Source organism: Ostrea edulis, chromosome 1 (assembly GCF_947568905.1).
Source record: "Ostrea edulis chromosome 1, xbOstEdul1.1, whole genome shotgun sequence".
Classification (NCBI taxonomy): domain Eukaryota; kingdom Metazoa; phylum Mollusca; class Bivalvia; order Ostreida; family Ostreidae; genus Ostrea; species Ostrea edulis.
Window position 1 is genome coordinate 34299663 of NC_079164.1, and position 15519 is coordinate 34315181.

Below are 15519 nucleotides of genomic sequence, written 5' to 3' on the forward strand. Positions count from 1 at the left end.
ATTTTTTTTTTGGCCTAATATAGATTTTGAATGTTAATTAAGAAATCGATTTCATTTTTGAACTGTGCATTAGTGCTTCATGGAAAGTATTCCAGCATTAAGCATCACAATTCATATGTATTTTCACAAATGAATTTATGTCTTATACTGTATACCAAGTTATTTTTGACCCGTGTTTTTTTTTTCCGCCATTCTATCCTTCCAAACGACCTCACCCACTTTGAATTCGCCCTGACACAGTTGTGTAAAGAGATTGATAAGAGAGAAAATGGTTTCACCTTTTGGTTTAAATTGCCTACTGACTACCTGTGTGAAAGGGATAAAACTAAATGGGGGCAGATGTTTCCCTGTATACACTATTTACATTCTACTTTCATTTCTGTCAGGATTTTTAGCTGTTAAAATAGGCATCCAGATTCATAATGTGTATTGTTTACAGCACAGTCACTGGGAAATGGCTATAATCACTGTTTGCAAAAATATCAAAGGCATAAAATATTGGATGTGAAAATATTTTTCAATGTTTGCCATACATAATTTCAAGGTTGATTTATTGTGTGCATTATAGGAAGAGAAAAAGCCCGAAGAAGAGTCCCAGTAAATCAGTGTCGGACAGTCGTGCTGGGGCAGGGTCCAATTATAAGAGTAAAGAGTACATCTCCAGTTCAGGGGATTCATCAGGGTCGGACAGCGACGATAAACCTCTCAAAAAGAAAGCCAAAAAGGAGGATAGTTCCAAGGAAAAGAAGAAAAAGAAGAAAGAAAAGGGCGAGGAGAAAAAGAGAAAGTCTAAACGGCAGAACAAAGGGAGTGAAAGTGAAAGCAGTGTGGGAGAGGTAAGGTTTTCATACCATAAAGTGAAAGTAGGGTGAGATATATAGGTTTGTTACTATATAGTGAAAGTTAAAACAGGATATGAGAGATGAGGTTGGAATTTTGTTAAACATTCTGGTTATATCAGGTGTAAACTATAAGATTAGCTTTGATTTTATTAATTCATAATTCAAGAGGGAAACGGTGTTGGAGAAGTGAGAGTTGAATGATTCTATAAAGTGAAAGCAGAGTGTAAAAGCTAAGAGAATGTCTAGGGATATTGGTATTATAACAAATCACAAGATTAAGAAATATTTGTACCATCAAAAACTTCACAGGGCATGATTGCATGTAAAACAAAAAATAAATAGATTGCTGAATTTTTGTGGGAGGAAAGCATGTTTCTAGTCTAGCATTGCCAATATTACTGGAATGGTAATGTGGGAAAAAGAAAGTAAGATTTCCTGAATAGAGAAAGAATTTGTTTTTGTAATTTCATAGATATATGATTTATTGATATATGTACATGTATGTATGATTGTTCATCTTGAAATTTGGCTCAGATGAATTTAAATAATTCAGATAATCTTGCATTTCTGATGTTTTCATTGGTTTTTATCTTTTCAGCTCCCAGATGATGAAGAAATCCTGGACACGCCCACACCATCAGAAAAATCAGCTTCTGATTCGGACTAATGTGCACTATGTGAGAGGAATCATTTGTTTGAAACACATTATCATGAAATCATTTGACTGGGGGAACTTTGTGTTGAAAATCACGATTCTTGTGAGACAGTGAAAGCCAAGTCCTGTGTGGTTGATGATGAACAAAAAACATTTGGTAAAATGTTATTAAAGCAAAATGAATATGATATTAAACACTGTATTTTAATATTAATTAAAGATTGTTCAAGCAGGAGTCATTTCCCAATGTGACTAAAAACTGAAGTACGGTATGTTGTAATATCTTTTTACAATGTGAATTAAAATGAGAAAATGTTTTCATTCTTTGTGTTTTTCATATTTTTTGGTAAGCTTATGAAGGAAATCTGAGTGTTTAATTGGTTGAAGTGGTCTATATGGGCAACATTTATGCATCAACTGTTCGCAATTTTCAATATTTGCAATTTGTTCAGGAACTCTAAAATTGCAGGAAAAAGTAAAGTATAATCAGGAATACCCTTACACATTTGACCTTGAAAATTTGAGAGGCATGTATGAAGGGGAATTCCCACGTTTGAAATGGTTTTATTAGCTCACCTGAGCCAAAGGCTCAAGTGAGCTTTTCTGATCACATTTTGTCTGGCGTCCGTCTGTCTGTAAACTTTTCACATTTTCATCTTCTTCTCATGAACCACTGGGCCAATTTCAACCAAACATGGCCAAAAGCATCCTTGAGTGAAGGGCTTTCAAGTTTGTTCAAATGAAGGGCCATGTCCCTTTCAAAGGGGAGATAATCGCAAAAATAGGGTGGGGTCATTTAAAAATCTTCTTCTCAAGAACCACTGGGTCAGAAGAGCTGAAATTTACCTGAAAGCTTCCTGACATACTGCAGATTCAAGTTTGTTCAAATCATGGCCCCCGGTGGTAGGATGGGGCCACAAGGGGGGATCAAAGTTTTACATACAAATATATAGGGAAAAACTTTAAAAATCTTCTTCTCAAGAACCACTAAGCCAGAAAAGCTGAGATTTACATGAAAGCTTCCTGACATAATGCAGATTCAAGTTTGTTCAAATCATGGGCCCCTGGGGTTGGATGGGGCCACAATAGGGGATCAAAGTTTTACATACAAATATATAGGAAAAAACTTTAAAAATCTTCTTCTCAAGAACCACTGAGCCAGAAAAGCTGATTTTTACATGAAAACTTTCTTGCATAGTGCAGATTCAAGTTTGTTTAAGTAAAACCATGACTCCTGATGTATGTTGGAGCCACATTAAGGGATAAAATTTTTACATTCGAATATACAGGTAATTTTAAAAAATCTTTGAAAATTGTCTTCTCAAGATAAGGAAGGTACATAAGCATCAAGTGTTCAATATTGGGTAAAGTAAGTAGCTAAAATAAACCATAAAATGACATTTTGACAACTGATTTTACCCTATTTTAATTAATACATATGTGTTATACTTGCAGGAAGCATGCATGATGCCATTTTGAAAATTTCTTATCATAATTTTGCCCCCCTTCAAAGAAGGGGCATATTGCTTTGCACCTGTCTGTCGGTAGACCACATGTTGTCTGCTTAATATCTTGAGAACCATTCACTTTATCGTAATGATATTTCATATGTGGGTTGGTTATGAGTTGAAGAGGACCCCTATTGTTTTTCAGGTCAAAAGGTCAAGGGTCAATTTACTCTTGACATAGAAATATAATGTCCACTCAATATCTTGAGAACCCTTTGCTTGACAGTTATCAAACTTGGTACACTGGTACATCCTAAGGAGTAGATGACCCCTATTGATTTTGAGGTCACATGGTCAAATGTCAAACTGGACATAAGAATATACTGTCTGTTCAATATCTTCAGAACCCTGTGCTTGACAGACATCAAACTTGGTACACTGGTACATCTTGAGGAGAAGATGACCCCTAATGATTTTGAGGTCAAGGGTCAAACTGGACATAGGAATATACTGTCCATTCAATATCTTGAGAACCCTTTGCTTGACAGATATCAAACTTGGCACACTGGTATATCTTCAGGAGAAGATGCCCCCTATTGATTTTGAGGTCAAGGGTCAAACTGGACGTTGGAATATACTGTCTGCTCAATATCTTGAGAACCCTTTGTTTGACAGAAATCAAACATGATACACTGGTACATCTTCAGGAGAAGATGACCCCTATTGATTTTGAGATCACATGGTCAAGGGTCAAACAGGACATAGTAATATACTGTCCACACAATATTTTGATAACCCTTTGCTTGACAAACATCAAACTTAGTACACTGGTATATCTTCAGGAGAAGATGACTCCTATTGATTTTGAGGTCACACGGTCAAAGGTCAATGGTTGAACTGGACATAGTAGTATATTGTCTCCTATATTTTAAGAATTATTTGCTTGATAGACACCAAACTTGGTAGACTGGTACAGCATAAGGAGTAGATGACCCCTATTGATTTTTAGGTCACATTGTCAATCCACTCTTGACATAGGAAGATATTGTTTGCTCAATATTTTGAATTGATGATGCTACTATCAATTAAATGATGTGTGTGTATAACCCTTTTCAATTTTGCACCATGGGGGGCATATGTGTTTTACAAACATCTCTTGTTTAAATATCGAGCCCAAACTTATTAGACTTTTTAAAATTTGAGAAACGATAAGTACGTAAATTAAGAACTGGAATTTATCTGGAAAATTAGAGTCAGGAGAAAAATTTAGGGTTGTCGGGTAACCAGAAACACACTTCCTTTTTTTTTTTGGCCCAACAGGTGAAATGCCTGCCAGGGTATAAAGATACTGGGTTGATGTCTTCAAGGTGTGATGACATTTAAAGAGGGTAGAATGTGGTGGTCAGATGGGTTTGATTACCGGTGGCGAGATAGCTCAGTTTATGGCTAGACCATCTGACTGGAATTCAAGGGGCTGGGGTTGGAATCCTGGTCTGGTTGGTTACATTTTATCCCTTCCTGTTAATAATAAATAATAATAAATTTATTTTGTAAAGCGTAAAATCCATATTGCTCTAAACACTATTTAAATAACAATGAAATAAGTAAAATAAGTTGTATAAGAACAAATGACTAGTATGTGAAGATAAGGGAGTCCGTTATGATTGCACAACATAGTAATCTTGACTTAGATTTCATCTGCACAGACTAGTTGTAATGAATTGAAAACAGATGAGTCTTTAGTTTAGATTTAAAGATACAGAGACTAGCAGTAGTTCTATCATATGGTAGAGTATTCCACAGTTTAGGGCCAGCCACACTAAAAGCTGGAGTTTGAATCACAGATGAGGTGGTAAATGGCACTTGTAGTACATTTGGTGCCGTTGAGCACCCTGGACTTGCAGTTGAAAGTCCTGCCAAGACCAAAAGAATCTGGTTTGATGTCTTCTAATAAAAGTATGAAAACATTTAAAGAGGGAGGAATGTTACAGTAATGGTCAGCTAGGTTCGATCGCCGGTGGCCAGATACATGTAGCTCAGAGATTAAAGTGGGTATGTGTTAGTTGCATTTTCTCCCTTCCTGTTACACGTGTAAGGTTGTTAATGTTATAGAAAAATTGCTTACAGACTTTGATATTCCAATGTCCATGTATATGCGGTGAATTGTCAGATTTTGCCAATACATAACATCCATCAATAGTTTCATCATTCATTTCCAGAGAGAAAGACTGCCGCTTTCTGAGAGGAAGAAAAGGAAATCAAAATCTAAGAAAGATCCAAATGCTCCGAAGAAGCCACTATCTGCTTATGTCCTGTGGTTGAATGCTAACAGAAAGGAAATGATGAAGGAAAACCCAGAAAAAAGCATTACAAGTCTTGTAAGAAGAGCTGGGGAACTCTGGAAGCAGCTAGAGGATAAAACAGTAAGTCTGATGGGAGGAACCAAGCTTAGACAGCAGAAACAATGCCCACAGGCCACTGTGTCTGCATGATTTGCCTGGCTTAGTCTTAGGAAATGAATCTCAAACATTCTGGAACCAGGGTTTATTGTCCATATTGGAATAGGAGAATTTCGAACCATTGTTAAAAACGCTCTTTGAAATTGTTGAGTGTAGCGAAAAACAGCAAAACAAAAAAATTTCAAAGCATGTTAAATCTGGGACCAAGTCAATGCACTTGGAAAAAAAATTTATTAACCTTATTAAGGTAGGTAAATACTATTAGAAATTTCTGTCAATCAAATTTTTTTTCATTTAAATAACTTTAACAACTCATAAACTAACTAGAAAACTCATATTAGACATACCTTTGCGGGTTTATTTTTATACTATGTGCTACAGAGCACATATACCCCCAAATGCAAAAGCCAAGTTTTAACACAAGAATGCATGATCTCATGTTTTATTAAAATATGCACCAAAGCACATCATATTAAGCTATAATATATAAAAACCAATAGCTATTCATTTACTGAGAGAATTTTTAAAGATATTCAATTGAAAACATACACAATTGCTGTTTAATCTGCTCACATTCTTCAGAAAAAAATCACAGAATATCGCAGTTTTGAAAAATTCTCAAAATCTAAATTGTTTACATGCCAGTTTTTCTTTAAAAATATTTAGAATTATATCTAAGGTTAACAGAAAAACATATTTTACCATAGTTGACCTGAGATATTTTGCAAAATGGTCTCGTGAATACGTAAACCCCCATTTTTAAATTTAAGTTTTACAACTATTCTTTGCACACTTTGAAAAAAGTAAATTGTAACAGCAAATACAGTCTTAAAATCAAGATTAACAGAATATGACAATATATATATGTGTAAAACATACTGAAGATTTTGTCCTACCAGACAATTAGAACACGAGGAGTGGTGGGTGGGGGGTGTGTGGGGCACCCCCACTCTTTCCTTTTTCTCACAATTTTTTTGGTGTGTGTGTTATTCTTTTTTTTGGCTATCAATCATATCATACATAAAAATACATACATTCTATCTCATACTTATAGAAAAAATAAATATAGTGTAACATATATGTATATTCTAGCAACTACAGCTCATGTACAAATATTTTTGTTTCTTGAAAGTACTTGTGAAGAAGAGTTCAAGTATTCAACAACTTTGCTGATGATTTTCTGAGGATTTATAATTCTGGGTTTCTTTGAACCAAACACAAACTCACTAAATACTGTTTGAATTCCACTGTGAGGGTCACGCCTATGTATGATTTTTAACTTGTTCAGGCTTAGATTGCAAGCTATGAGCCTTTTAGAGATCAATGTAGATATGACATTGCTTTGTACCATTGGAGCTAGTGAGGACTTGACACTATAATAATTCATGGTAAATATATCTGAAGATTCACATTTGAATGCTAAATTTGACTCGTACAGTTCTCGTAAACTACAAACATCAGACAAAGAAGTTATAACTGGAACTTTCTAGTCGGTGTTTAAAATTTAAAACCGGATACGTAAAAGCACTGACTTTTCTTAACTCACTTTACAAAAAACAAATTTTGCACAGCCCGGTCAATTTTCTTGAAGCTTTAAAAATGATAGATAATTATTCAAACTTTGATATTTGATGATGACATCACTTCCGGGTGTGAGATTTGGGTAATTATAAGGGCTTGTCTCTGTGAGAGACCCTACAATGATTATAGACTGTCTGTCCCTCCGATCGTCCGTCCAATTTCATTTGTCTTGAACAATATTCCTTTCCCTTGACCAAGTCTGGCCAAAGCTTTACTTATAGATTGCCCATGGCACTGGTATTAAACTGATGATAGTAACGATCGTTACTATCACTCCAAGATGGTGGAAGGTATTTCCGGAAAGACCACGTTTACTTATTATATCTATTTGTATTGTTTATTTGTGAATGATATGTTGGTAAGAAATATCATACACTAGCAACAATTACGATCAGGTGTTATTTTATCTTTTATACGGCTCATATAAACAGAAAATTCGTCGTTGAAAAAACAACGAGGATGATAGTAACGAAAGTTCTTACGTTACTATCATCATTCACTTCCGTTACTATCATCCTCGCTGTTTTTTCTAAAGTGTTATCCTTTCCACCTACAGTCACCACATTATACACATGGACTACCCACAGGACGAAGATGTTCCCTATCGAATTTTGGGTCCAAAAGTCAAGTGCACTGGACATCGAAGTTGCAATATGGTTTCTGGGCTCCAAAGTGTTATCCTTTCCACCTACAGTCACCATATCATATCATACATATGGACTACCCATGGGAATCGAATTTGGGGTCAAAAGGTCAAAGGTCAAACACACTGGACATCGAAGTTGCAATATGGTTTCTGGGCTCCAAAGTGTTATCCTTTCCACCTACAGTCACCATATCATACATATGGACTACCCATGGGACAAAGATCTTCCCTATCGAATTTGGGGTCAAAAGGTCTAAGGTCAAGCACACTGGACATCGAAGTAGCATTATTGTTTCTGGGCTCTAAATCATTATCCTTTCCACCTACAGTCACCATATCATACATATGGATTACCCATGGGATGAAGGTGTTCCCTATTCAATTTTGGGTCACAAGGTCAAAGTTCAAGCACACTCCTAGGGAAGAGACTACCCAAGGTTTTGTCATGCCCTTTCTTTTTTACACTCAGGAAAGAGGTAATTTATACCTAACCTATTAACAACACTCTTTTAGAGATTGGGGTAAGTGGGGGTATTCTTAGTGAGCACAGTACCTCTTGTTATTTCTATCAAAAATAGCTTCGTATTACTTACTATTAAATATACACCATTATTTTTAAACACTTGCACATAAATGAGTATGCATTCTATAATTATTTGATTTAAAAAAATCCTATAATTTTATTAAAACCTTCTGAAAGTTTTATATAAATATATAGAATATAAGAGTTACCTCATTTACATAAATAAACAGAATTATGAATTGAAAAAAAAAATTGAATGTGGTAGGGCCTGAGAAACTATTGATTGATTTTTTTTTAGCCCTAATAATTCCCTACACTAATGGAAATCAAAGTACCAGAATTTTTGTTTTATTTAAACAATAAAATGCTTTCTTTGTTGTTTAATCAGGTGATGAAGGTAGCTAGCATTGCAGAAAAAATTCATAAGTTATGTAAATTTTTTCTGCAATGACTGCTACCTTCATCACCTGAGGAAACAATAAAGAAAGACATTTTATTGTTTAAATTTATATTCTTTATGTCCCCCCTTCAAAGAAGAGGGGCATATTGCTTTGCACCTGTCGGTCGGTTGGTAGACCACATGTTGTCTGCTCAATATCTGGAGAACCATTCACTTTATCTTAATGATATTTCATATGTGGGTTGGTTATGAGTAGAAGAGGACACCTATTGTTTTTCAGGTGAAAAGGTCAAAGGTCAGGGGTCAATCTACTCTGGACTTAGGAAGCCATTGTCCGCTCAATATCTTGAGAACCCTCTGCTTGACAGACATCAAACTTCATACACTGGTACATCCTAAGGAGTAGATGATCCCTATTAATTTTGAGGTCACATGGTCAAGGGTCAAACTGGGCATAGGAATATACTGACCACTCAATGTCTAGAGAACCCTTTGCTTGATAGACATCAAACTTGGTATACTGGTACATGTTCTGGTGAAGATGACCCCTATTGATTTTTAGGTCAAAGGTCAAGGGTTAAACTGGACATAGTAATATATTGTTTCCTATATTTTAAGAATTGATTGCTTGATTGGCACCAAACTTGGTACACTAGTACAGCATAAGGAGTAGATGAGCCCTGTTGATTTTTAGGTCACATGGTCAATCCACTCTTGACATCAGAAGATATTGTCTGCTCAATATTTTGAATTGGTGATATTACTATCAATTAAATGATGCATGTGTATAACCCTTTTCAATTTTGCACCATGGGGGCATATATGTTTTACAAACATCTCTTGTTTACTTTGTTTTGCCATTGCATAATAACCCCCTCTTGCAAGAGCTTTAGAATTCCATTCATGATAAAATGCTACATGCATGTATCTGCTAAGTTTGATTGAAATTAGCTCAGGAGTTCTAAGGGAGTCATGTGAATAATAGGACACCTATGATTAGTAAAACTTCACAGAAGCAGCCTTTTGTCTCCAATAGCTATTTGAAAGTAAATGCACATTGTATATTATTGACTACAAAGGTGTGATGTATAATATGCATAATTTGTGATGAGCTTGAAGAAAGTATTTGATGTATGATTTCACTAGGAGTGGAATGAGAAAGCTGCAGAGGCAAAGAAAGCTTACGAGAAGGCTATGGAGGAATACAGGAGTAATGCAGCAAAACAGGAGGCCGGATTGTTGGATGACAACGAGGAATCGGCAAAGTAAGTCATAAAAGAAATAGACATGGAATACTGCCTATTATTTGTATTCTCATCAATCATGGCATGCATCAGAACTTCTGGACACATGCAATAGAGGTCAAGAGTGTGGCTTTTTCCTCTTTTGAGAGGAAATCGTCTGATTGGCATGCATTAGAACTTCTGGACACATGCAATAGAGTTGTTCTGTTGAGGTTTTCTCTCTTATAGAATAACTCCAATGATGATAGAATACTTCTCCATTTTTTTAATATAATTTTTCTTCTCTTTGGCAGCTAATTAAAAGGTTTATTTGGCCTCAGAAGTTTAGGTCTGTAGGTTGAAATAAAACTACAGTATGAAGTTCCTGTTGAAACTCATAAGCTTATGTGGTCAATCTCCAGTGTGAGCTATTACTGTGATTCAGGCTGTGGAAAGCCCTTGAGCTTGTCTTTGAGTGAATTTCCAGAATAAGCATTGGTGGCAAATTTTGTATGTAAAGAAATTGGTTTCATTTTTGAACTGTGTAGTAGCAGTTAATGAAAAGTATGCAAGCATGAAACATCACAATTCATACCCTCTTGTATTTTGAAAAATGAAATTTATGTCTTATTTTGTATACAGAGTTATTTTTAACCCATACTTATGTTGTTTTTTCCCCCCACTGTTCTACCCTTCCAAATGGTCCCTTCCCATTTTAAAATTTGACCTAACACAGTTGTGTTAATCAAGAGAGGAATAAGAAAGAAACAGTTTCATTCTTTGTTAGCCGAGTTGCGTAGCAAATCTCGGCTTTTGAATTGGCGAAGGATGGGTGTCCAGTCGGACGGGTGGATGGGCGGCATCCAGAATTAACTTGTCCGGTCTCTAACTTTCATACTTTTTGGTGCATCTTTGTGAGACTTACATAACATGATCACATCCAAAAGAGGAAGGTTACTATTTATTTTGAGGTCAAAAGGTTAAATGTCAAGGTCACTTTGTCAATAAATGCCATAGATTTGAGCTTGTCTGGTCTCTAACTTTCATACTACTAGAGGCATCTTTGTGAAACTTACATATCATGATCACATCCAAAAGAAGATGGTTCCTATTTATTTTGAGGTCAAAAGGACAAAGGTCAAGGTCTCTTTGTCAGTAAATGCCATAGATTTGAGCTTGTCCGGTCCCTAACTTTCTTACTACTTGGTGCACCTTTGTCAGACTTATATATTTTGATCACATCCAAAAGAGGAAGGTTCCTATGTATTTTGAGGTCAAAAGGTCAAAGGTCAAGGTATCTTTTCACTATATACTGTAGATTTGAGCTTGCCTCTAACTTTTATACATGTATTTGCTGGTGCATGTTTATCAAACTTCAAATCCTGATGACATTCAAGATTCATGTTGCTTTTGAAATCCAAAGGCCAAAGGTCAAGGTCATTATCACACTAAATACCTATTACGGCCATTCAAAGCTTCATACTTATAAACTATATTAAATAAGTGCATGTTTTTACTCTGTGAATGCAAGCGTGCATAATGTTATCAAAAATGTTCACCTTCACATTCACAAATTAGGGTCATTCCAATGAACACATTCCAAACTGCAACTCAGTTTTAGCAATTTTTTTAAATTCGTCTACTGACAATGACGACAAAGAAGACGAAACAAAATGGGGGTATTACCCTGTGTACAGTATCATTGCTGTCAGAATTTCTAGCTGTTAAAATAGGCATACTGTATTTATTCAGATTCATATGCGTATTGTTTTCAGCATGCTCAGGAGATATTGTCTAGCATCATAGTTTGTAAAAATATCAAGGGCAAAAATATTGGAGATGTAAATATTTTCTAATGTTTGGCACTTGTAATTTCAAGGTTGCAGATGTATTGTGTGTATTATAGGAAGAGAAAGAGCCCCAAGAAGAGTCCCATGAGTAAATCAGTGTCAGACAGTCGTGCTGGGCCAGGGTCCAATTATGAGAGGAAAAATTATATCTCCAGTTCGGGGGATTCATCAGGGTCGGACAGCAACGACAACTTACCTCTCAAAAAGAAATCCAAAAAGGAGGATATTTCCAAGGAAAAGAAGAAAGAAAAAGGCGAGGATAAAAAGAGAAAGTCTAAACAATAGAATAAAGGGAGTGAAAGGGAAAGCAGCATGGGAGAGGTAAAGTTTTTATCCTATGAATTGAAATTATAAGTTGGGTGAGAGATAGGTTGTTACTTCAGTGTATATAGTGAAAGTTAAAACAGGGTGTGAGAGATGAGGTTGGAATTGTGTTGAATATTCTGGTTATATCAGGTGTAAACTACAAGATAATTTAAGGTTTGGTTTTATTGATTTATAATTGAAGAAGAAACAGTGTGGGAGAAGTAAGAGTTGAATGATTCCATAAAGTGAAAGCAGTGTGGGAGAAGTAAGAGTTGAATGATTCCATAAAGTGAAAGCAGTGTGGGAGAAGTAAGAGTTGAATAATTCCATAAAGTGAAAGCAGTGTGTAAAAGCAGAGAGTGTCTAGGGATATATCTCTATTTTAACAAATGATTACATGTAAAACAAAGAATAGATAGATTGCTGAATCTTTGTTGGAGGAAAGCATGTTCCTATATATAGTCTAACAAAATTGCCATCACCCAGGGATTGGTAATATAGAAAAGAAAAAAGAAAGTAGAATTTCTTGTATTAGAGGAAGAATTTGTTACTGTATGTAATTTTATAGATAATATGATTTATTGATATATGTTTGTATGTATGATTGTTCATCTTGAAATTTGACTCAGATGAATTTAAATCATTCTGATAATGAATTTATTAAACTTGCATTTCTGATGTTTTCATTGGTTTATCTTTTCAGCTCCCAGATGATGAGGAAATCCTGGACACGCCCACACCATCAGAAAAATCAGCATTGGATTCGGACTAATGTGCACTATGTGAGAGGAATCATTTGTTTGATACACATTATGAAATCATTTGACTGGGAGAACTTTGTGTTGAAAATCACGGTTCTTGTGAGACAATGAAAGCCAAGTCCTGTGTGGTTGATGATGAACAAAAAACATTTGGTAAAATGTTATTAAAGCAAAATGAATCTGATATTAAACACTGTGTTTTAATATTAATTCAAGATTGTTCAAGCAAGAGTCACTTCCAAATTTGACTGAAAGCTGAAGTACAATATGTTGTAATATCTTTTTACAATGTGAATAAAATGAGAAAGTGTTTTCATTCTTTGTGTTTTTCATATTTTTAGGTATGCTTAATTATGATGGAAATCTGAATGTTTTATCTGTGAAGTGGTCTATATAGGCAACATTTACTCATCAAATTTGTTCAGAATTTTAAATATTTACAATTGCCCAGAACAGCTGTCGGGGGGTGGGGGTTGTAGTCATTCCTCATGCTATGGTAGAATCTGACTAAAATTGCAGGAAACTGTAAAGTTACAATCAGGAATGAGCTTGCACATTTGACCTTGAACATTTGATGTAAAATGTATGATATAAGTTCAATGTGTTAAGTTGCACCAATGTACCACTCTCAATGGACTTACTTCATACAGTGTGGACCCTTACAACAGTCTCCAGATCACGTTTTACAGAGTTATAGTGATGTCACATTGAGTCTTGATAAGAGTAAACATCATCTGAACCACACGTCTTCGTTGGGCGAGATGACAAAAAAGTACCTCCATGCAGTGGCAAACCTGAGGCAGACTTGAAAGTGCAAAAAATGCTGATATGATCCAATGGTTTGTGGAATTGATCTTCACAAAGTCTGAGGTGAGTTGTGGAACGTTGCATTGTCTTGGCATTACAATGGCCATAGTGAGGTTCCTGTGATGTGCCTAAAAAGTGTCTAAGGAAAAAAGTATAAAAAATTATATGATGAAGTATAACTTGTTTTTGTGAGTAATGTCTTATTTTTCACCGCTCACTAGTGACCTCTCACGTTCACCGCAAATGTTTCTCATAGAAAGTAATTACAGCATTAAAAATTTACAATTTCGATAATATTATTAAATCAAATGCCATCTGACGCGTTTCATACTGAAAAGGTGAAGATAGGAAACAGTTATCAATATAACTTCTATTAGGAATACAAAATAGAGAGCTGGGCAAACCCGGACCCCTGGATATATCAGAGGTGGTATCAGGTGCCTAGGAGGAGTAAGTATCCCTTGTCGTTCGATCACACGTGCCGTGACACTTATCTTGATCAGGTGAACGGAGTTATTCGGAGTCAAAATCAGTGTGCAAAGAACGGCCTGAAATCGGTATGAAACATGACAGGCAGTATTTGACCCAATGATAGGTTGTATTGAATAAATGATTTCTTCTTTTTTTTTTCGTCATTACAACCTATCATTGGGTCAAATGCTGTCTGACATGTTTCATACGGATTGTAGGCCGTTCTTGGCACACTGACTTTGACTACAGATAACTCCGTTTACCTGATCAGGATATAGGGCTCGCGGCGGGTATGACCGGTCGACAGGGGATGCTTACTCCACCTAGGCACCTGATCCCACCTCTGGTGTGTCCAGGGATCCGTGTTTGCCCAACTATCTATTTTGTTTTGTCTATAGGAGTTATGAGATTGATCCTGGTTCAATTCTAAAACCAGGGCATAGTTTACAATGACGTAAGAAGAATGAGGAAGGTTGATCTAAATTCTTTGGGTGTTCCTTTGCAAATATCATAAATCAGTCATTAAGAGGTCCAAAGCTACTCCATTATCGTCTTGTCAGTGTTCATATTGAAATTCTAGCATGTTTGTTAGGGACTCTATTTCATTATTACAAATGTTATGAAATGATACTAACTTTGTTCAATTTCATAACTTTGATAAAGACCCCCGTGATGTACAATAGGTGGGATCAGGTGGATGTGAGGAGTAATCATTCCCCACCGACCGGACACACCTGCCATGAGCCCTATGTCTTGACAAGTTAAACGGAGTAATCTGTAGTCAAAATCAGTGGAGAATGATGTGTTTGTAGGGCATAATTAGATGCCACTGGTTTACCTGATTCCACCTTATTTTCATTTTGTTGGTTCAAATCTAGTATTGTCCCAGGAGAAAAAAAAATGTTATTATTGGTCGCTGAAGCATTTCATGTTAATAAAATACAGCAAGGTGTTGATCAGATGCCTCGCCCCCGTGTCATTTGAAATATTATAGGGATGGTAAATTAAAAAAAAAAAACATGATAGAAATGTAGCACAAAGTCTAAATACATGTAGCTACGAAAAGAATATCACGTAAGATTATGTCGCCATTCATGTTAACCATTATATATCTAATAAACATATTAAGAAAATCCTCAGAATTGAACGGGGAAACTTGCATGAAGAAAGGTGATATTTCCTGTAATTGCTGTGTTTTGTACGAAGTTGTGTTGTTTTCAGAGATCATTGTTTTGGGGGGTTTTTTTTCGTCATAACTGATTTTTTATTGAATAATGATCAATCCACAACTTTCGCTATCAGTAAAATTATTATTTATGCATATAAACTAGTAAAATTTAATACTTCCTAGTGCAAATACCACATATTAGAAATGTACATGTTAACCTGAAGACAGATCGACCATTTACTTATATATTTTATTTATCTAACAATGAATATTTTCATTCATGTATCGATTGGATATATCCCTGTGAACTAGAGATAAAAGACACCATGGATACCTCAACATCTACTTCGTACTTAGATATCGTATTGAAAATGGATAT

The 15519-nt window shown here is 35.5% G+C and overlaps 2 protein-coding genes across 2 annotated transcripts in view; both read left to right on the plus strand.

The window, feature by feature from the left end:
• Positions 1-1814, plus strand: part of LOC125659032 (FACT complex subunit SSRP1-like) — a 27448-nt gene extending 25634 nt beyond the window's left edge. The window contains exons 16-17 of the mRNA XM_048890566.2: positions 569-836; positions 1441-1814. Of these exons, the coding sequence (XP_048746523.1) occupies positions 569-836; positions 1441-1509 (337 nt within the window). The 3' untranslated portion in view covers positions 1510-1814. The remainder of the gene's footprint in view (positions 1-568; positions 837-1440) is intronic.
• Positions 1815-4801: 2987 nt separating this feature from the next.
• LOC130047597 (FACT complex subunit Ssrp1-like) lies at positions 4802-13006 on the plus strand. The gene is made up of 5 exons (XM_056142927.1): positions 4802-4935; positions 5116-5368; positions 9701-9819; positions 11684-11948; positions 12637-13006. The coding sequence occupies exons 1-4, from the start codon at positions 4802-4804 to the stop codon at positions 11910-11912; spliced, it is 735 nt and encodes a 244-aa protein (XP_055998902.1). The 3' UTR covers positions 11913-11948; positions 12637-13006.
• Positions 13007-15519: the final 2513 nt, after the last annotated feature.